Source organism: Euprymna scolopes, chromosome 26 (assembly GCF_053919585.1).
Source record: "Euprymna scolopes isolate OS-2025 chromosome 26, ASM5391958v1, whole genome shotgun sequence".
In the NCBI taxonomy this organism is placed as follows: domain Eukaryota; kingdom Metazoa; phylum Mollusca; class Cephalopoda; order Sepiida; family Sepiolidae; genus Euprymna; species Euprymna scolopes.
The window spans coordinates 81,090,850-81,114,485 of record NC_136507.1 but is presented as its reverse complement, the minus strand read 5'-3'; the positions used below and the strand labels follow the sequence as shown (position 1 = coordinate 81,114,485).

At 37.4% G+C, this 23,636-nt stretch overlaps 1 protein-coding gene across 1 annotated transcript in view; it reads left to right on the top strand.

Annotated features, from left to right (window-relative positions):
* LOC145248219 (uncharacterized) overlaps positions 1 to 23,636 on the top strand; it is a 501,013-nt gene that overhangs the window by 180,434 nt on the left and 296,943 nt on the right. The window contains exon 5 of the mRNA XM_080110085.1: positions 1,508 to 1,553. Coding sequence (XP_079966211.1) covers positions 1,508 to 1,553 — 46 coding nt within the window. The remainder of the gene's footprint in view (positions 1 to 1,507; positions 1,554 to 23,636) is intronic.

Below are 23,636 nucleotides of genomic sequence, written 5' to 3'. Positions count from 1 at the left end.
CACAATGTTTCAGCTATTGCAAACTGTCAAACTCGGTAATCGTTATGTTGAATTTGGGAATTATTCATTGAATTTTGAACTGAAACCTTTATTTAATCAACGGGGTAGATTATTCTCATTCTGTCAACAAGATTGGGTAGAATTCTGAAGTAATTTTTATTTTATTGCCTATTGTGGGGATTGAACTTTCATTCTCCAGAAGACTCCAAACTTTCACTTAGAACTGATTATTACTTAACAACTTTATCCGTTGTGCCAATCATCCAATGTCCACGTGGACAATTCTAGCATGAAATTTCGGAGCCTAAAATCTAAACGTGTTTTTTAGCTGTGTAGAACTGCTATTTAGTGCTACTTATTTTTTTATATAAAGTGGATATCCATAAACATGCACGGTATATTACCAAGTATGAGTGGACAAGCATATTTCATTTTGATCAAAGTTGACACAATAATATTGTAGGATCTGCTAAAATTATTGTGCAGTTAAACAGTTCGCTTTTCAAACATAATTTCTCTAGTCATTCTTTTGTAGACTGTTATCCTCATCTTTATAGTTGTTGCTATTTCACTACATTTCGGCTAACTAATCCTCTGGTCTTCCTCAGGTGGTTAACCACGACAAGATAGAAATGCCAAGTCTTGTAACTGTATCATCAGTAATTACTGCTTTCCATAGTTGTAGTTTTACCACGTTTTTGGCAAACTAATCCTCTAGCCTGCTTTGGGTAGGATTGAAACCGTTATCTTCAGATAATAGTCATCTGGAACTGTAGAGACTCAACGTCTCTATCCACTGTGCCAGGTTGGATTATTTGGTCTTATAAATCCAATTTTTGTGTTCTTATCTGATTTTCGGTCCTGGATATGACCTTAAACTATATCCGATGGTGGGGGCCCAAGCTTGTGGGCTTTGGGGAGTGTGGAGCCACCCTTTAATTGCCATTGCTCCCAGTTCCACTCTGACCCGGAGTGGTAGTACCTGTTAGGGTCCCAACTATGGGTTAAATAGAAACCGACTTGAAAAAACAAATATATTCTATTAAAAAATTGTTCTTCAAAATCAGTGGATTCGGTATTAAATAACCTGAAAAGGGTTGATATGCCATAAAACAAAAACAACCAACCAACCAACCAACCAACCAACCAACCTTATCTGATTTTCCATTGTCGGGTCTGTACATAATTTGTTCTGCAAAGTTGTCCTAAAACTGAATCGTATTTTCCGATTACTGATTCATAAATATAAATGATTTTGAAAAACGTACCAGATTGTAAGAAGAAATATTGAAAACCAAGACGATTTTTTTTATTCATTTTATGTAATTTCCAGTTTTTCACAAGAGTTGTATTTGTAAAACTGGAATATCACAATATTTCGAGGGAAATATCCCTCTCTCAAGTGTTTCAATTTTTTTTTGTTGTTGTATTTTGTTTTAATTAATTTTATTTTATTTTTTTTTTCTTATTTAAACTCCTTTCTTTTGCTTTTTTTTTCTCATTACAGCTCGAACTTAATCTTAGCAATTGGGATTCAAACAATTCAAACATAGGTATGTCTATATTCAACAACATTTTTTTTTAGTGTTTTTTGCTTTTTCTTTATCTCTCCACGCGCTATTTCCGATTTTTTATTTTATTTTGACCAACGAGCCACCATTTATCCAAGTAAAGAAAAAAAAAATTGAGAATTAATGAAAAAGATAGATTGATAGTTGAACAACGATGAAATTAAGATCGAAAATACGTTCAAACAGAAATTCTTTCTCCTTTGTCAGAAACTTATGGAAACAATTCATCTTTACCATCTTCTTCCTCTATTCACATTTCCCTTGTTCCGCCGTCAAACATTTTCTGATATTATGCAAGTTCACTCTCCAGTTCACCTGTCTTCCACTCCATGTGGGTGGGGTGGGGGGATCTGGCCTAATCACTTGTTTCCTTCGATTTAAGGACTGCATGCTTCTACAAGGGTTTATCACTCCACATGACCCCACCAGCATAATAGATTCCTCCTAAGGTTGTTTGGTTGTTTTGTTTTACGGCATATCAACCCTTTTTCAGGTTATTTAATGCAAAATCCGAACATTTTGGTAAAAGTTGTTACGCTTCAAGTTCTTTATATCTTCAAATATTTATTCATGCTGTTATTTCATTTTGTGGCATATCAACCCTTTTCAAGTTTAAAAAAAATATATATATATACCAGCAGGCCGCCCGGCATTGCATGATTGTAAAATATATTTAAACATGAAATTTTAATTCAGGCAGATTTTATATATATTATTATAAAACAAATTCTATATTGATTATTATATTGTACCCAATATATACAATAAAGTTAGTACATTGAAAAAGAAAAAAAAATATATATAGCCAATACCTTATTTCAAAAGTTAAAAAGAAAATTGCTTTGTTGCCATCAGCTGGAATCGAAACCAAAACATTCAGTGCTTCAGCTTTAGTCAGCATTTATCTCTCGAGGATTGTTACCATCTGAGCTACTAACAGGTGCATATGAAAGGTTAAAAATTAAGGGGCTTTCAGCTAGAAATATTTAATTTGGCACGTATGCAAAAGTTACTGCAGGAGTAATGCTTTATACCATTTAACCTGCCAGGGTCAACTGTTTGTTTTCAATTTTGATCCCTTAGCAGCAATTTTTGCCAGCTAAAATCTAAATCGAAAGTATGGTATAAGTCTAAATATCCTTTATATCAAAGTTCAACTCTGTAGACTAAATATTCAGAGAGGAGTTTGGTAGAGACTTTTTATTGACACACCGACAAGATCATTTATATACACTGCGTATCAAATCATTAACGAGTTTACATTTTTCTTAATATTTAAAGAACGAGTGAATAAAAATCCATAAAACTTTGAGAAAGTGCTTACAATAATATTCAGCTACTTCAGTCAGAAATAAAAGTATTTAAAGCAGTATGAGCGAAACTATGGCAGAAGATAGGAATATCTGTTGATTTCAGTGTGTCAAGTTATTAACGAGGTTGAGGAAAAACACAACATATCCATAGCTTGTTTATTGAAATAATTTTCAAACATTAAATGAACTAGGAAAAATGCTTAGAACTCAATAACTACATAGCAATTTCTACTTTGACATAATTAGTAGGGGATATGCGATTCTTTTTTATGAATGACTGGTGAAAGACGTTGTGACTTTTATGAAAGCATCCCATAACTCATCTTTGCTCTTAAATTGGCGTCCACTTGCATTGAGGCATCGCTTTATGATACTCCAAAGGTTCTCAATTGGGTTAAAATCTGGCGAATTCGCAGGTCACTCCATCTCCTGTAGGCCAGAGGACCCCAATTGTTGCAAATACTCTTTGCTTTTGTTTGCTGCATGCGAAAGAAGCATTATCCTGCATAAAAATAATGTTTTTTCTGAACATCAACCTTTGATTCTTCAATCATGGTTCAAAATGCTCCTTCAGAAAAGCTATGTAAGAATTTGACGCCATTTTTATGCTTTCTGGGATTTTCATGTGCCAACTAAAGTACCTCCAATAATCCCAGCCCATATCATCCCACCACCACCTTGTTGGCGCCTTAAACGCTGATGAAGATGTCGTCCATCTAGGACCTATCCCTTGCTCCAGCCATCAGGGCCATCAAGAGTGATACACACTTCATCCATGAACAAAACTTTGGAAAAATCCGTTTTCATGTTGTCCTCTGCTCATTTCAATCGGTTTTGTATGTGATGTTGCTTTAATGGAGGCTTTGTCACAGGCTTAACAGACGGTGCCACTTCTTTCAGAAGGCGACATCAAGTACTTTTTGAGACATTCTTCAATCTGGCTTGGTCAAAGACATCTCAACTTGCTAACCAGGGTTCTTAACAACTTCACGTTTAATTTGGAGTAGAGAACGGCGTGAAACAACTCTAGATTTACCTTTATCAGCTCTCTTGCGTACCTTTGTAGGGTCCTTGACAAAGTTCTTCACAGTTTGATGGTACCTTCCTATCATTTTCGATATTTTGAGAGTAGTTTTACCTTTCCCTAGCTGTTCTGTAATAGTACTCTTTTCATATCTACCCAATCCACCTTTACAACCCATTTTATTGACGAAACAAACTGGCTTGTTAATAATTTGACACACCTCAAATACCGTGGATTCAGCAATTACGATGTCAAGTTGTTTACGAAAATTTCACAGTACGCGCAGCTCAGCATTGCCAATGTTTCCAAAGCTTTTGATATGAAACTAGCGGTAAGTTTCTGAAACTGGTAGAAAAATGTTATCTTGTTAATAATTTGACACGCAGTGTGTATATATATATATATATATATATATATATATATATATATATATATATAACCATTTTCATGTACTAGAACGGTTTTATGTTAAATTATACACGATTATGCAGAATGTAGGCACTATGCATAAATAGAATTAAGTGTAATAGTGAAATGTAATGCCGTCATTCAACCTTCATCTGGTAAATTAGATTTCTTCAATTTTCACACTTTTACATCGATTTTCCCTAGCTAAAACCCAAATATAAAGTTTTGCATGGGTTTGAATACCTTATATATGAAGTTTCATGTCTGTAGACCAAAAACTGACAGAGGAGTTTGGTAGGAAAAAATTTTTAAACAAAGATATGTATGCATACATAAACATATATAGAAAGAGGTTTGTGTTTACTATAATCTTTTTATGCAAATATTACGCAAGTATAAATCATGTAGGATATCTGCATGAATATAATTACACGTAATGGTTAACTAAAGATGATAATCCCATAAAAAACAAACAAAAAAAAACTAATAGGGAATTAATTAAAATGAATGTTTAAAAGAATATGCAAATTAGCTAGATCTTTTGCTAGTGAATGTAATTCCACGACCCATATATAACAAAGTTGTATTTTCTTTTTAAATAAATAGAAAAAAGGGTTTTTAATGTGAATATCAATACGCAAAAAAAAAAAAAAATTATAGAAGTATAGATTATTATAACAGCATTACCATACATCATTATAAATATTCCACGGAACATCTAGTACTACCATATTAGGCTGTCTGAAGATACTGGTGTTCTAGCCTATAACTCACCTGATGTCATTGGTTTTTTTTTTTCCTTTTTCTTTACAAAACTTAGTCATGTTCTACAAAGTGAAAAACAAAAGCAACAACTTTTTTCTACAAAACAACCAAACCAAACACTAAGAATAAATATTTAGAAAATATATAGAATTTAATCGTACAATATGTCGATACTCTATGGCTGACTGGGATAGCTTCTGCACATTTATATCAGATCTACCTCTGCGTCCCATGTTTAAAAAGGATGTGTCCTCTATAGTATCAGACCTGACGGAATGGCTAATTGTAGGTATAGACCGTTTCATCTCGAAAAAGTTCCAGCAAAAACCTTAACAGCCAGCCCTGGTTTTCTCCAGAATGTGCTGCTGCCATGGCACACAGAAATCACTTTTTCCATTGCTTCCAACATAAGAGATATACTGAAACTAAAGCCGCTTTCAGAACCGCCAGCAATCACTGTAAAAAAGTAATAAAGAATGCAAGAGAGTTGTATGCTCAGTCCGTCAAGTCCAAAGTAGCTGAGCAGCGGCTTGGTTCCCATCAGTTTTGGCAAATAGCAAACAGAATCCTGAACAGAAGCGTGTGCTCTATCCCAACTATCATCAATGGATCTGAGGTAATCTCATCAGCATCAGACAAAGCCAAACTCTTTGCCATGATCTTTGCAGCTAATTCTACCCTTTACGACCAAGGCCGCCAACCCCCAGTATTTCCTTGTGTATCAGAAAACATGCTATGCGACATATAAATATCTGTACATGATGTTGACAAACTAATTAAAAACCTTGATTCCAGTAAAGCAACCGGCCCTGACGGTATTCCAATTATAGTGCTCAAAAAGCTTCAACCAGCACAAGTTATTTAAGCATTGTCTTAAGGAGAAATGCTTCCCAACACCTTGGAAAATCTCATCAGTGTGCTCTGTATTTAAGAATTCAGGTGATCGCTCATCTCCATCTCAGTACATACCAAGAAGTCTCCTGTGCGTCATGAGTAAGCTACTGGAATCTGTGTTAAATAGAGAAGTAATCAACCATCTCAGCAAAATAACCTTCATAGTGACATGCAATATGGTTTCCGTTCTGCTAGATCTACAGCAGACGTGCTTACAGTTATATCTCATATGATTAGCGAATCTCTCAACGGAGGCTTCCTCTCTAGGGCAATTGCTCTTGACATATCAAAGGCCTTTGATAAGGTATGGCATAAAGGTCTACTTCACAAGATCTCCTGCTATACCATAGCTGGAAATTTCTCAATTATTAAATCATTTCTTTCTGATAGGTTCATAAGAGTAGTTGTTGATGGGCAGAAATCAGAAGCTCTCAGTATTAATGATGGAATCCCTCAGGGGTCCATCTTGGGCCCAACTCTCTTTCTGATTTACATTAATGATCTTTTAAATCACATCTTTACTTCACTTGTAGACATTTATTCTGATGACAATACAATCTATGGTAGCACATCAAATACCATAAATGACCAATTTCTCTCTGATTCTCTCTCCTCTGATCTTGAGCATGTGGTACAATGGGGAAATAGGTGACTGATTACTTTTAATGCATCTAAAACCAAGCTTCTATCTTTACATCATCAACGCTTTGATACTCATCTGGCATCAATTGAAATGAACAGCTCTTGTCTTTGGGAGGCTTCATGTTTTGACAAGCTTCTAGGCTTGACCTTTACTCCCGATCTGAAATGGAACATGTATATCAAATCCATTGTCAAAGTCGCTGGAAAAATGTTGGGAGCCTTCTACCGTTCCAGTAGATATCTCCCTCCTGATGCAATTCTCTACCTATATAAAAGCCTGGTATGGCCAACGATGGAGTACTGTTGCCACATCTGGGCAGGAGCTGCTAGAAGCAGCTTATCCTGCCTTGACAGAGTTCAAAATAGACTTTGTAGCTTAAAGGGGGATGCCCTTTTCTCTTCCTTGCAACCTCTTTCCAACAAAAGAGACGTTGTGAGCCTGTCTTTGTTTTATCATTATTTTCATGGCAAGTGCTCATCTGAACTTCAATCTATGGTCCCCCCTCACCAAACTTTTACGAAAAACAATCGTCTAGCCAAAACCACTATCAATAATTTCCACTACTCTTTATCCATACCTAAACTTAAATGTAGATTCCATGAACAAAGCTTCTTTCTTAGAACTACACGCATGAGGAACTCTCTTCCGATTGCCTGCTTTCCAGCTTACTACAATCTGATTGTTTTCAAGTTCAACGTAAACAAGTTCTTGATGAAATAATCCAATTTACAAAATTCCCACTACTTATGTTTACTACACTATAATCACATTGACTAATGTATAATACCCATCAACCCTTATCCTTGAATGGCCTCCGGGCCTTGATAAGTGGTGATTCCTGTGTAAAAAAAAAACCCCATAAAATCTTTTTTCCAAAATTGCTGGAAATGGGTTAATATACCATAAAACAGATTTGTAGCCTAGTGGGGGATGCCCTTTTCTCTTCCCTGCAACCTCTTTCTCACAGAAGGGTCGTTGCGAGCCTGTCGTTGTTTTATCTTTATTTCCATGGCAAGTGCTTGTTTGAGCTCCAATCTCTGGTTCCCCCTCGCCAATCTTTCACGAAAAACACCCGTCTAGCTGAAACCACTGTCAGTAATTTTCCTCACTCTTTATCTGTGCCTAAATCAAAACGTAGATTCCATGAACAAAGCTTCTTTCTTAGAAGTACACGCCTGTGGAACTCTCTTCCGTTTGCCTGGTTCCCACCTGACTACAACTTGGATGTCTTCAAGTCCAACATAAACAAATTCCTGATGAACCGCCTCCTTAAGTAAGACACTTTATCAAATCTCCATTACTAACGATTATTACGATATTATCCCATTGATTACTGTACACACAATAACCTTATCCCCGAGTGGCATCCGGGCCTTGATAAGTTGTGACTTTCATGTAAAAAAAACAAAAACGCAAAAACAACCACTATGAATAAATATTTGAAAATATAAAGAATTTGAGGCATAAATGTTTTTTTCTAAAATTACTAGGTTCGGCATCAAATAGTCAGAAAAAGGTTGATATACCGTAAAACAAGACAACCAAAACTACAAAAAATATATGATTAGAAACAGTGAACATTTTGCATTTGCTCATACCAGACATAGACGCTGCAAATAACGTGGTGAAACGACACTTCCTGGAGTAATCTTTGGTCCACCATTTTATAATATTTTCTCCTTTGGCAAAATATAATCTTCAAGCCTAATCCTAACCCTTACCCGACTGGCAAATACATTTCCAAGTACTTCTGGCGCTGACTTAGTATGGTGGACGTGTGGGTGTGGGTGGGGGTGGGGGATCAAATATGTCAACGTTTTAACGTTAAATTTCAAAATTTTAGAAAATCGAATAATGCTGTATAATTTATTTGAAATGCGTGCTAATCTTATCTGCACTTTATCACTATATATATATATATATATATATATATATATATATATATATATATATATATATATATATATATATAACAAGAAGTTATATTCCAAAATTCATGATGTTGACCATCTTATAATTTATTTCTTTGAATCAGTTGACTTATACAATTCTTGACAGTATCTGATTTGTAGCGCAAAATCAATCACTTAATTATTATATCAATTAGTGAATGTATTATGCTCTTAACTCATCAGAAGAAATAGCAACAATCAATCCATCAAAAGGAAATGAAGTGTGATTTGATATGGTAAAAATCCGAAAATTGGAAGAGAAGCTGCACGGATTGATGGATTTTGACGGATTGATTGTTGTTATTTCTTCTTCCGATGAGTTAAGGGCATAATAGATTCACTAATTAATATAATAATTAAGTGATTGTTTTTGCGCTAGGAAACAAATATATATATATATACTAGCATAGGTGCCCGGCGTTGCCCGGATGTTTGCAGGTGTGTGCTGAGAAAAAAAAAAAGAAGGTCAATTTTTTAAAATTTGACCCCTATTAGGACCCCTTAAAATTTATCGTTTTGGGCTCAAATCAAGTTATTAAGTTAGATCCATGTCCAAGGAACCTATATCTAAAATTTCAAGTGTTTAGACCAAATTGTCAGAGGAGTTTGGTAGAGTTCTCAAAGGTCAAATCATTGAACTTTTACCCCTTAACAACCAAATTTCTGGCCGAAAACCGGTCACATCGATTTTCCCAAATCTCAGTACCCTGTATATCAAATTTCGAGTCTGTAGACTGAAAATTAACAGAGTTATTGCGAAGGAAAATGTACACAGACACACACACAGACACACAAACACACAGACAGGTTCACTTTTATAGATATATATATATTTCCATACTTAACTGTATACAGATATAAAATGGTAAACATGATTAAGTAAGGTTTTCTAAAATATCTGCGTCGCCAGATTAAAAATTTATAAAAATAAAAAAAACTCTCGTACTTAGCATCTATCGTGATTTTTTTTTTTTGTGGGAGGGGGGTTAAACTAGGGATGGGACGATTCCAGTATTTTTACTGATTCCGATACAATTACCGATTCCGTATCAAATTCCCGATTCTGATACAATTACCGATTCCGATTCTTTCTAAATCTCTACATATTTAACTATAAAATTGCTATTTTTCACGGTTACCGTAAAAACACATGTTAAATGTGCAGATATTTTCTTACACATAAGGATACACTTGTGAGGGGATGAACTATCGATTTTAGTTTTACTAATAGTTTAAAATGAACAGATATTCACTATTTTAGTATTACTATCAGCGGTAGAATATTTTTTTCTTAAAAGAAGATCAAATAAAAAAGCCAATTAAAAGAATTGTTGTTGGCATCGGAAAATAAGCACAGATTTGTCCGATTCCAATACCAGTTTCGATACCCCCCCAAATTTCCAATTTCTTTGATTCCCGATTCTCATTCCGATTAATCGACCCAACACTAGTTTAAACCTTTTTACAAACCAGTTAACTGCGACTCGACTTCACTATTCACAGAGAGTGAATTTTACCTCACATAAACACAAATATAATTACTTTCAACTCTATTTGAATTTATTCCAACGATATTTGAACTATTCAATTCCTGTTCTTTCAGTATTATTTAAACGTTTCTGTAGCAAATGCTGAGCTCTGAATATTGTTTGCTTCATCAAAATCGAGAATGCATTTATAAATGAGTTATTTAGTTGAGACTGAAAGGACAAATCTTTCCTTTGCATTTTATTGTCACTTCAACAATAAAAAAAGTTATAAATATATGTGAAGTTAAAGGTTAAAAAATAACGGTCCTGAATTCATAATTATCAGTTCATAAAAATATTTTATTATGTACATCTATCCATCCATGCATCCATTATCCATTCATTTAACAGGTGAATTAGAGGTCACGTGGACCGTTGCCTGATAAACGCGTACCCATCGGCTATAATAAATAGATTTGTGAATAACAAAGAATCTTATTGGCTGACTAGCAAAACCAGTACCACGGAAATATATAAAAAAAAGATGTAGCAACATTGATTCCATACAATACCCTGATGAATCACACACACACACACACACACACACACACACACACACACACACACACACACACAAATTAATTAATATACTTAAGTATTATATATATATATATATATATATATATATATATATATATATATATATATATATATATAGAGAGAGAGAGAGAGAGAGAGAGAGAGAGAGCGCATGTCAGGAGTCGATGAAAGAAATCCCATAAAGTGCTCAATCGTGGAAGTGAGAGCTGAAGATACAATATTTATTACAACACTATATATACAGATTTCAAGGTCGTACCATTGGTTTCATTATGCTCAATTACCCATAAGAGGGTGGAAAAAGTCAGCGCAAATTCATCAGCGACATTGAAAAAAATGAAAACAATGCAAAGTGTTGGTAGATATCCATCCAATAAATGTACCAGTATTTTATTTTTTATTTAATTTTCGATTTTTGACCGATTATCGAAGGTCCAATTGGCTTTAACGAAAACATTTTTTTTTCTAACTAAACAAACTTAGCACTACTTTTGTTTCAAAGTAACTAAATGCATAAAATAAGTTATAACTGTAATCAGAGTTTTTTTTTTTCTGTCTGTTTCGATTTACTCAAAACTGCACACACCTTGTCTTCTCATGTATCGTTCTCTTCTTCCTCTTCTACTTCTTGCTCTTTTTTCTTCTCAGTCGTCAGAAGCGTCGTCTTTGTCTTGACTACGTTTTTCCTTCTCCCTTCTTGCTCACCGTGACCCGTTTTTATGCTAAGCTGAACTCTCGTGTGTGTGAGAGAACACGAGATTTTGCGTGATTACTTGGCAATATTAACTGGCTGCCGCCATCTTGCCATTTTTCTTTTGACGTGCCCGCTTTGCAGAGTGCACACCTCGAGCGTTTGTCAGGTAAGCCCGTCTGTTCGCAATTTATTACACACTCCCCCCTGATCTCATTATCACAGAAAGAGCAGGGAGGTGGTGGCTTTTTTCTTCGAGTGCTTCTTCGGAGAGGGGGATTCGGGGCTTCATCATCGTCTGCGCTGTCTTCCGTGACACGAAGGTCGGCGAACCTAAAGCTGAGCATCGCAGTATCACTGTCCGGGTCTTCATCATCAGCAGGAGGGTCAGTACTTTGAAGGCTACCACTCTCAGTGTCGCTGTGCGTTGAAGCCGTCATGAACCAGAATGATGGGTCGCTGGTCACGGATTCAATTTCACTATCTTCGTCAAGCGGCAGCTGCGTTTGGAATACTGATCTTAAGTCTTTAATATGATGAGGTTCTCCATCAACTCGCACCGCCTGCGGGCTGATCACTTCAGTGACATGACCGGTTCCGTAGCGAGTCGTGCACTGGCCTCGGGGTTTTTTAACCCAGACGACATCTCCTTCTTTTATGTTCTTTTGTGGTGGCTCCGGTTCGGGTAGTGAGCTGCTCTCCAAACCTCTCACCCTGACACGGTATGTATGTAGCGCGTTGGCTGGCGCGGTGGAGGGTGAAACATTGTCCTTAGGGGTGACGTTGTACCAATAGACTGCTTCAGGTATCGTACACCCCTTCCGCGCTGCGATTGTCTTAACAGTTCTGTGATTGCGCTCAATAATCCCGTTTCCACTGGGAACATGGGCACACCGACAACGCAGATGGACACCCCAACCATCTGCAAACTGTTTAAACGGCTCACTAACAAAAGCGGGGCCATTGTCGGTGAGTATCTCAGAAGGAGGGCCACGCTCGAGGAACACACCTTCCAACTCATTGATAATGGCAGCCGCGTCCTGCCGGCGAAGGGGCCACCACAATGAAAACCTAGATGGTCCACAGTCGATAAGCGTCAAAAAATGCCTCCCGTTGTAGTGCATTATGTCCATCGCAATCCTATCCCAATTACGCTTCACACTGAGTATTCCCTTCTTCCACCGGACAGGTGCTGGGTCGATCGAGCGGCAGGTGTTGCAGCTTCCCACAACAGATTTCACAGCCCTCCGAGACACAGAGGGGTCAACCAATCTGGCGAAGTAAAGCGTTCGGTTTACACCGGGGTGCCCGCTTTGGCAATGGACATCATTAATATGCTCCGGGCTGAGTCTATGTCCCACTGCAGCACAATTTACAGGTGCTGACTCGTTCACTTCTTTTGGCAGGTCTAGCCAATGGCGTGGCACTCTGGTCAGACGATCCGCCTGATTCAAACAGGACTGCACCAGTGTCACATCTATGACCAAGTCGTATTCCTTAGTGGTTTCGGTTAGGGTAGCAAGCCGCCTCCGGATCAACATTTCGGCCGACGCCTTCGTTGTCAGACGTGCTTTTCCGTTCAAGGCATTGGTCATCCACCGATGCACACACGTGGAATCCGTGATGATGTGAAGGATTCTAGCCTGCCACTGAAGCGCTAGATTGACTCCTTTCAGTGTAGCATCGAGTTCAGCTAGGTTTATATGCTTGGCGTCATTCTCCGGCCGAAGCCAGCAGGCATCTTCTATTATCCTTCCGTCGACCGCCAGAGCAACGCCAAGGGCAAGTGAGCTGGCGTCTACCCAAACTGTAAATTCACTCCCATCGACGCACCAGCTCCCCCGTACAGGGTCATCATTGGTCACTCTGGCCACAACTTCCACCAGCATGCTTCGCAGGGCAGGATCATGCACCTCATCGTCCCATCCAGTTGACATAGAAGTTGCCCGTCGCTTTATGGCCGCTACAGCCACTCGGAGCCACCCACACACAGGGAAGTGACCCACCAATTTTTCGCAAATGGAAAACGTGCTCCGACGTGTGATGGTAGATGGGATTTCCGGGATTTCACCACTCCTTCCCCATTGAAGGCCATCTGCACTTCCACTCACCTGCAGTCCGAGCACTTTCGCCCCATCCTGTAGCCGCTCCGGCTCCTTGCACGACAATCCGAAGCGCTCGAAGTGTTCTTTGACCGCCTGGGCAGACAGGAGGCTCTCATTGACAAAAATGTTGTCTATATACGAGGATGTCGCATGTTGCACCGCTTCATCTGGACGCCGGATCGCCTGCATGATTGCTGTCATGATGTTAGGGGCTACATTCAGGCCGAATCCTAGCCTGGTCAAGCAATAGCGAGTTCCTTTGATCACCACCGTCTGGAACGGCCACAGCGATTTCTCAACACGTATTTGCAAGTACGCTCTTCGCAAGTCCAGTATGGCTGCTTCCGCACCCTGCCGCCGCCACTCCCGTAGTTTATGAGCACAGACATCAGCCCCCGCAGTGTGTGGGTCAACGTATTCATTAAGTTCCCGGTAATCAAGAACAGGTCGAACTTTCTGCTTGTTCTCTTGTCTGACAGCCATCAGGGGAATTAGCCCCCGCGGGGGCCCGAGCTCATCCTCTGGGTATGGAACTAACCAGCCATTATCCAGCCACACTTGAAGTTCTGCCTCGTACTGCCCCCTAAGCCACGCAGGAGGGGGATACTCTGTAAGTCGATTCTGCAATGACACTGGTGGCTGGTCGCCTGCCCATTTCCAGGACGCTGTCCAAGTGTTTGTGCCCTTATCGTATTCTGCATGGAAGTCGGGCTCATCGAGAGTGATTGCTGCACACATTTGTTTGTTTGGTCGAGAGAAGCTCACATCACCGGCGCCGTTCACAGTAATTCCGCCTAGCTGTGTGATAGCGTCCATTCCAAGGAGAAGGTCATATCCGAGCAGCTCCCCATCAACCACTAATACCGTCACAGCAACCAGAGAGCCATTGCCAATGCTGATATGAACAACGCTGACCCCACAACACACCAATGAGCCTTGGCCGACAGTAAGTACAGGGATCCTTCGTTTCTTCCATGTGGCGCAATATTCCTTTCGAAGAAGGGTTTGGGTACAGCCGGTGTCAACCAGCGCTGAACGTTCACATCCATATACTTGAACTGTTACTGCAGGCAGCGCTTTGTTCAATGCCGCGTTGGGGAGGGTGCTAGCGCTGCGGCGTCCTCCCCTTGCCCGTTTCCCGGACAATTCCGCGCTATGTGGCCTGACTTATTGCATTGGTGACACCGTATTACTTGTCGTGTTCCATAATTAGGGGTGCGCCTTGTACCGCTTTTGCAGTCTCTGGAAAAGTGGTTGGGGCCACCACAGGTATAGCATCGTAGACCCTTCGTTGGCGAGTCCAGAGTGTCAACAGCTGCGGAGACTAGTTCTCGATCGTCTTTCAAGATGTTTAGTGCTCTCGCCAATAACTCCTCCAATCCAATCTCAGTGAGTCTTGACGATGCTCGCAGCAGTCGACTTGCCTCATCCGGAAGTCCCGACAAAAAGGCACATGCCAATATTCGATCACTTGCACCGCCGAAGGGAGTGGCAAGCTTTTTCAAGTCGGCCATGTAGACATCCACTGTCTCCCCCGGCCCAAGTCGGCGTTCGGAAAACTGCCTCCAGGCGACAAAAGGGTCTGTACCAAATGCCCCGTATAGCGCTTGTGTAATCTGCTCCATGGTCGGATCCTTCCCTAGCTGCTGGTACACGGCATAAGCCCCTTTAGTGAGTCTCAATGGGATAACCATAGCTGGGTCTTTAATCTTGCACAACCGGCAAACGCGCTCAGCCTTTTCCAGCCATTCGACCACCGAGGGACCAGTGGGGGAGCCATCGAATTCCGGAATTAATCTGATGTCAAATTTCTCCATACCAAAGCCGAAATAGCTTGTAATCAGAGTTTTTTTTTTCTGTCTGTTTCGATTTACTCAAAACCGCACACACCTCGTCTTCTCATGTATCGTTCTCTTCTTCCTCTTCTACTTCTTGCTCTTTTTTCTTCTCAGTCGTCAGAAGCGTCGTCTTTGTCTTGACTACGTTTTTCCTTCTCCCTTCTTGCTCACCGTGACCCATTTTTATGCTAAGCTGAACTCTCGTGTGTGCGAGAGAACACGAGATTTTGCGTGATTACTTGGCAATATTAACCGGCCGCCACCATCTTGCCATTTTTCTTTTGACGTGCCCGCTTTGCAGAGTGCACACCTCGAGCGTTTGTCAGGTAAGCCCGTCTGTTCGCAATTTATTACACAATAACAAAAAAGGCAAAAAACATATTCAGGTAGGTAGAAGAGCAACTTATTTTGTTTTCGGTAACATTTTTTGTTGTGTATTTATTTTATTTTTACTTTTGTTTTTTGTTGGCTATTGTAAGAATGCCCATAATTTTTTATTTTTCTGTAAGCTTCAGTGTACGCTAATATTTTTCAATACGAAGTAAACACTTCATGTAAAAAAACAAAAAAAAAAAAACTTATCCTCGAGTGGCATCTGGGCCTTGATAAGTGGTGACCTTCATGTAAAACAAAACAAAACAAAACAAACACTAACTCATATCGGGTGCGGCACTTGTGCAAGGGAAATAACTCTTGTTGACTTCTAAGATTTATAATTCCCTCCCCCTACTTCAGATGAGAAATTGTACGTTTCAAGAATTGGAAACCTTATTAAAGAAAACGGCGAAGACTTTTATTTATCATTTTTTTAAAAAAATGTAACAACATTTATGAATTCTGGACCAGAACCCATTTTATTCTAAATTATTACTTATGACGCTAAGGAAAGTAATTTGCTAAGATATGCGTTTAACTATTATGGTATTTATTTGTTTTTTCACGAAAGCTAAATGTGACAAAAGGTCGTTTTTAATATGGGAGAAAAAAAAAAAAATACCCAAAAAGGGGCACTCTAGTAAAAATACAAATTTCCTCAGTAGAAGAACGGTTTTCCCTACATTGGCTAAGGACAAATTAACTTAAGTGTAGTATTCATTTTCTTCCCCACGAAAGTAGAATGTGACACAAGGTCGTTTTTAATGTGGGGAGACAGCTCCCTAAAATGGGGCACGCTAGAAGTTGCAAAAATACAAATTGCCTTAGTATAGAAAGGTTTCCCTTAAATTGAAATAGGGCGAATTAACTTAAGTGTTTTAAGAACAGAACAGATACTTCACTTGAATCTTAACCCGAAGGCCAAATACTTTCTTTTCACCTTAGCAATCACTTTTAAAATGACGACTTTTTAAAAATAAATTTTCGGGTGTTTTTTGCAATTGTCGTCATTGATTCATGGGAGATAACTCTATTTTACTAAACAATGTCTTCAAATGTTCATACGAGAATTCGGGGCGCTAATTACAAAGTGACTTTTTTAAAATTTGCATTAAGAAACTAACTTGGATGCCCGGCATTGCCTGAGTTTTTGGAAGTGTGTGTTAGGCAAAAAAAAAAAAATAATAATAATAAATAAATAAATAGATAAATAAATAAATAAAATAAAATAAAAAAATGTGATGCGTTAGCTGTTGCGTTCATCGTCAAACTGGGAGTGACGTAGGGTTAAATTAAGGCTAGACACTCGAAAAGAGGTGATCCCTCCCTGTATAAAAGTGGCCAGTTGAGAGTGAAGGAATAAATGTTTTTGACCAATTTTTCGATATTTGTCGTCCAAAGGGTCGAGCTTCAAAATGATACCAATCTTGAGAAAGTTCGTTGCCTCTATTGAAAGTTTTTGCGAAACATACGTACATACATACATACATACATTTCAACAGACAGGTGAGATTTATATTAAAGAAGATCACTTTTTTACAATATTATGCCAGCTGATATTTGGGCTTGGTGATAAATATCCTGGTAAAGTCGCTTCTGATTAATTGCAAGAAAAAAAGGAAAAACGCTAATTGCAATGAATCTGTTATTTCTTCGGCTACTTCTTGCTTTTTTTTTTTTTTTTTTTTTTTTTTTTTACTACATTTTTATTCAGAAAACAGAAACAACAACTTGATACCTCCTCATAAATAATCAAACCTACCCAATTTAAACCATTAACGATTACTAAACTATCATCTTAAATTCATTAACCCTTATCCTTGAGTAGCCTTCGGGCCTTGATAAGTGGGGACTTTTCCCTTTTGAATTAATTTTTGCATTTCTTTTTTGATTTTTTTAAAAAATTAATATTGAATAAGTTTGATAAGTATAACCCATGTTTCTTACTTTTTCTTTTTTAATGCAAATTAAAAAAAAAATTAATGCTTTTTGTAAACATCTTTTATTCATTATCAACAGTCTGACTGTTCAACAGGCATAGATCTCAGAAATGACATAATTTTTCAGTGAACAGGCCTGCTTCTATTTATTTTACAAAGGTCACGCACAAATTCTCTTCTAAAAAAAAAAAAATGATAAATCTCAACGAGAGTTATTTCCCTTGCATTACTGGCGTACACTATGCAAAATTTTAACTTCATAAAATTTTACATGCAATTTGATTTTAACTGCTAGCGTTTTTATTATTTTTATTTTTATTTTTTTCCGTACACAAATGCCAACTTTTCTCTGAAGCAAACAGATTCTAACCTGGACAAAATATTTTGAAAAATAGGTGCTTGTATATACTGGTAATCTTTTAAACTAACGCATCTCATGTCGGCATTAGTATAAATTTGTAAAAATTACGAAAAATTTTTCAGTAGAAAACGTGCCAGATGCATTTTACAAAAAACAAAACAAAAAAAAAAAAACAAGCAGTCACAATTATGCTCTGTTTAGAAATAAGGGATCCTTAATTTTAGTCGATATAAATCAAGGGAGATAAATCAGTTGTTCATACTGTCGCACAACCCTTCCACATTAAATATGCTATAAAACTTGATAATTTGATAAATTAAATCAAGGGACCCTCTTCCTGGGGGCTAACACTTAATCTCTATATGAGATACATAGATATTCGAATGTTTCATTAAAGTTTTCCGTTACACCTTAAACACTGAGTTAGTGTAGAAGTCAAGAACATAATTTTCCTCTTCCTAATTGACCATTTAAGTGTGTTATAGCATGTCTTTCATTCTCTTAGTCTTATTGAATTCCAGGGTGAGAATTCATCTAGTCTGGTGGAGTATCCAGCTTCATACTATTACTTGAGAAACATCACTTGAAAAAGGTGCACCAATGCACCATTCCTCGTAAAAGCCAGTATGGGTTAGCCATATTGAAGATACCTATTTAGGCTGTGATTACTATGTGATTTTGAATATTTTGTCAGGGTTTACTTATAGAAAAAAATATTATCATGCCAGGTTGACCTGACAAACCTCTGTAAAGAAAGATTCTAGACACTCGAGGATAGTGCCCAATAATCATTCAAGTTCTCTCCAGTAGGCATTCAAGGTTTTTTCCAATAGGTATTCAATTTCTCTCCAGTAGTATTTCAAGTTTTTGCAAGTAGGTATTCGTTTTTTTTTTTCCAATAGGCATTCAAGTTTTTTCCAATAAGCATTCAAGATCTCTCTAGTGGGGATTCATGTTCTCTCCAATAGGCATTCAAGTTTTTTCTAGTAGGTATTCAAGTTTTCTCCAGTAGGCATTCAAGTTTTTTCCAATAGGCATTCAAGATCTCTCTAGTGGAGATTGATGTTCTCTCCAATAGGTATTCAAGTTTTTTTCTAGTAGGTATTCAAGTTCTCTCCAGTAGTATTTCAAGTTTTTGCTAGTAGGGATTCAAGTTTTTTTTTTCCAATAGGCATTCAAGTTTTTTCCAATAGGCATTCAAGATCTCTCTAGTGGGGATTCATGTTCTCTCCAATAGGCATTCAAGTTTTTTCTAGTAGGTATTCAAGTTTTCTCCAGTAGGCATTCAAGTTTTTTCTAGTAAGTATTCAAGTTTTCTCCAGTAGGCATTCACGTTCTCTCTAGTGGACGTTCAAGTTATGTATATGTACGTATATTAACAGCACAAATCGTATGCGAAAATATAATTAGGTTCTCGGTTTCAGTTATGTTGTTAACGATGTTTTACTTGTTTTAATTCGATGCAATTTATAAATGACTTGAACAACTCAGTCGAATTCTTCACATATTTTTTTTCAAATAAAGTTATTAAGATATTTTTCAAACATATGTTTATCTACAGACATATTTTCACAGAAATAACGAATATAAAACGTAACATAAGGAATGTAAGAGATTGCGCAGGTTTTCAGATTGATTGAAGGAACGTAGTTGCGCATATTTAAAAGTATACTTGAAATCAAGACGTAAATATTTAAATAAACATTAATTTAAGAAAAAAAAATGTACGAATATTCTTATCTATTATATTTAAAAGCAATATTTTTTATCGAAAAATTGTGCGAAAAATGAAATAAAACAATCAAGAAATCGTCGAACGTAATTGGGTGAAATAAACAAATTTATTTGATAAAAAAAAAACTCAGCTTACGAATATTCTTATCTATTATATTTAAAAGACAATATTGAGATAAAACAAACAAGAAATTGTGGAACGTAATTCATCAGGATTCACCAAAATGGTAGGTGCTCCGACGAATCACAGGCCCTTGTACCCCCTCAATGTAAATACTCCTGACAATCCTACAAGCAGCAAAATCCCACCCCTACACAGTAGAAATCCCCCAGATGCCGGAAAGCCTTCTACTCTAATAGTTTCTTTGTCTAGGACTGCTAGACTTTGGAATTCCCTTCCGGGTTCCTGCTATCCTGATTGTACTGACATGCGGAAGCTCAAGTCTAATGTAAACTAATATCTTGCTGCTCAACTCGCTATATAGTATCCCTGCAATTATGCTTCAGATAGTAACCCCTTACATCCAAGTGGCATTGTGCCTTGTTTGAAGTGAAAATACCAAAAAAGAAAGAAAAAAAAAGTGACTAGCATTCTCTATTTTCATATGACGTGTGATGACGTAAGTGAGTTAAGTAAGCTGAATAAGTTAATATGCATAAAAACTTTACTTTGTAATCCATCGATATATGTTTACACATCTTCATTGACAATGAGAAGTCGTACGAAAAAAGCCAAAACAGAGGCAAACAATATGTAAGCGTAATAGACTAACCCTGGGACAGGTACTTATTCTGGTCCTTCATAAAAACGGAAGTTGATCAATAAGAGAATGCCATAGCAAGTGCTCGACTGAACTCCAATCTATGGTTCCCCTTTGCTAAACTTCCACAAAAAAATACTCGACTAGCTACAACCACTATATACGATTTCCTCCACTCTCTACCTGTGCCTAAATATAAACGCAGATTCCACGAACAAAGCTTCTTTCCCAGAACTGCCAACCTGTGGAACACTGTTCCGCTGATCTGCTTCCCAACTGAATACAACATGGTAGTCTTCAATTCCAATGTAAACAAATTCTTATTGAGCCGTTCCCATAAATAATCAAATTCTACCCAATCGACACCATTAATGATTACTACACTACAACCTTAAATTCATTAACCCTTATCCTTGAGTGGCCTTCATGCCTTGATAAGTAGTGACTCTCAAGTTAAAACAAGTTAAATGGCCAGAGGAGTGATCTCTTGATGATGAGGATTAAAGATTATTTGTATTTTTTTTTATTCTTCGGACTTCTCTTCTTATCTTCAGTGTTATTTTCATAACGTTTCTGTCGATGTAACCTCAGACCTTCTTCAGGTGTATCTTGTCAAACACGGGGATCTGCACTGTATTTAGAATGGAACACTTTATTTAATACATGGGGGTAGCATGCTCTCGTTCTGTCAGCCATGGACTGGTAGAAATCTTAGGTAATTAATAATTTTATTTTTAGTGTTGCCCGCACTTAGGATTGAACCTTCAACCTCTAGAAGAGTGTAACCTTACAACTGAATTTTACCAAGTACTTTATCTACTGTGTCACAGGTTCTTTTATTTACTTGTGTGTTATTGCTTACCAAGGTTCGGTGAGTGGAGGGATGGCCACTCAATGAAAAGATTGTTAGTTGAGCAATGATCATCATGATGAGAAGATGTGAAACAATGGGTCGAATAGACAGAGGATTACTTAAGATGAACTCATTATCCAAGAAAATGACTCAACAAGTATCTATTTACATTAGACTTGAAGACAACCATATTGTTAGTTGTTTGGGAAGCAGCCTTGTGGCATTTTGTACCACATATGGCTTCATTCTCATTGCACTGATTATCCAAGAAAATGGTTTGACAAGTATTTATTTGCATTAGACTTGAAGATGTTGTAGTTGTTTAGGAAGCAACCTTGTGGCATTTTGTTCCACATATGGCTTCATTCTACTCGCACTGATTATCCAAGAAAATGGCTTGACAAGTATTTATTTGCATTAGACTTGAAGATGTTGTAGTTGTTTAGGAAGCAACCTTGTGGCATTTTGTTCCACATATGGCTTTATTCTCATCGCACTGATTATCCAAGAAAATGGCTTGACAAGTATTTATTTGCATTAGACTTGAAGATGTTGTAGTTGTTTAGGAAGCAACCTTGTGGCATTTTGTTCCACATATGGCTTTATTCTCATCGCACTGATTATCCAAGAAAATGGCTCAACAAGTTGCATAAAACTTGAAGACGACCATGTCGTAGTGGTTTGGGAAGCAGCCTTGTGGCATTTTCTCCCAGAGATGGGATGTTCTAGGAAAGAAAAAAAAATGATAACCAGTTCGATAAAAGTGAAGCCAACGTGGACTATCAAAGTTTTCTTCACAGATTAGACTGAACGAAAAAATTAAAACAAAAATAAAGAACGGTGTGGCTTTATTAGTCACGCTTTGACTTGTGCTGTGAACCACACCAGGGACATCACGGTGATTCATAATTGTTATATGATTTGGGGTGGGGTCTGCTTTGTACAAAGAAAGCATGACACTTGAAGAGACAAACACAAAAGTCGGATAACTTTGGCATTATATAGATCACGCACGTATATATATATATATATATATATATATATATATATATATATATATATATATATATATATATATATATATATATATATATATATACTAGCAGATCGACCAGCATTGCTCGATCGTAAAATATGCTTAAATATGATATTTGATTAATGCAGATTTCGTATTTATTATAATACTAGCGAGGGGTACCCGGCGTTGTCCGGGTGTTTGGAGGTGTGTGTGGAAAATCCGGGGGGGGGGGGTAAAAAAAAAGTAAGTATGAGGATCGAACCGGAACCCTTGAGGCAAAGTTGTAAATTAAAGTGGGGAAAAAAAAACGGGCGATGTTAACCATTGCCTCACCGCGAGATGCTAACAGAAACACGTTTGAATTTATTTAATTACTTGGATTTGGCAGGTGCCCGTTTTAATGAGTTAATGAGGTCAAGTTTGACTGCGGGGCGGGAACGCTCCCCAAGATGTTATAGGAAAAAGACTAACCCACATGCGGCGAGCGACAAATGTTGAATATTTATCTTCCCGAAATCGAGCAAATTAAATAGACTGGCGAGCTTCGTTGTTAACTGTGAGATATTACGATTTATATGCGATATAAAAAGTTTTAAGAAGTTGTGAAACGAGCGACCGCTTCTCTGAAAAAAGCCTTTTGTAGACATGCAGAAAAAGCGAACACACATACAAACATTTTCGCTTTTATATTTATAGATTATATTGAACCCAATATATAGTAATGATTTAAAAAGTTAAAAAAAGAAAATGACCATTGTGCCACCACCGAGAATCGAAACCAAAACGTTTAGCTTACGATTTACTTTTTCCTTTGACAATAATGCCTGAGCTATGTTTGCTGCAAGCCTAAAAATTAAAACATGAACCAATAGCTATTATGTTATGCATGCATATTCGTAATGCTGGCGTTCGGCCATCACTTGGTAAATTCCACTTTTTTTTAATTTGCGCGCTTTTGCACCGATTTTCCACGGCTAAAACACAAATATAAAATTTCACATGGGTTCGGATACCCTATGCATGAAGTTTCATGTCTGTAGACCAAAACCTCTAGGAGTTTGGTGGAGAAAATTATGTAAACAAATATATATACGCATACATAAATATATATAGAAAGAGGTTGGTGTTTGCTAAAACCTTTTTATGCAAATATTACGCAAGTATAAATCATGTAGAATATCTGCATGAATATAATTACACGTAATAGTTAACTAAAGATGATCATCCTATAAGAAAACCGAAAAAACTAATAGAGAATTAATTAAAATGAATGTTTAAAAGAATATGCAAAATAGCTAGATCTTCTGCAGATGAATGCAAT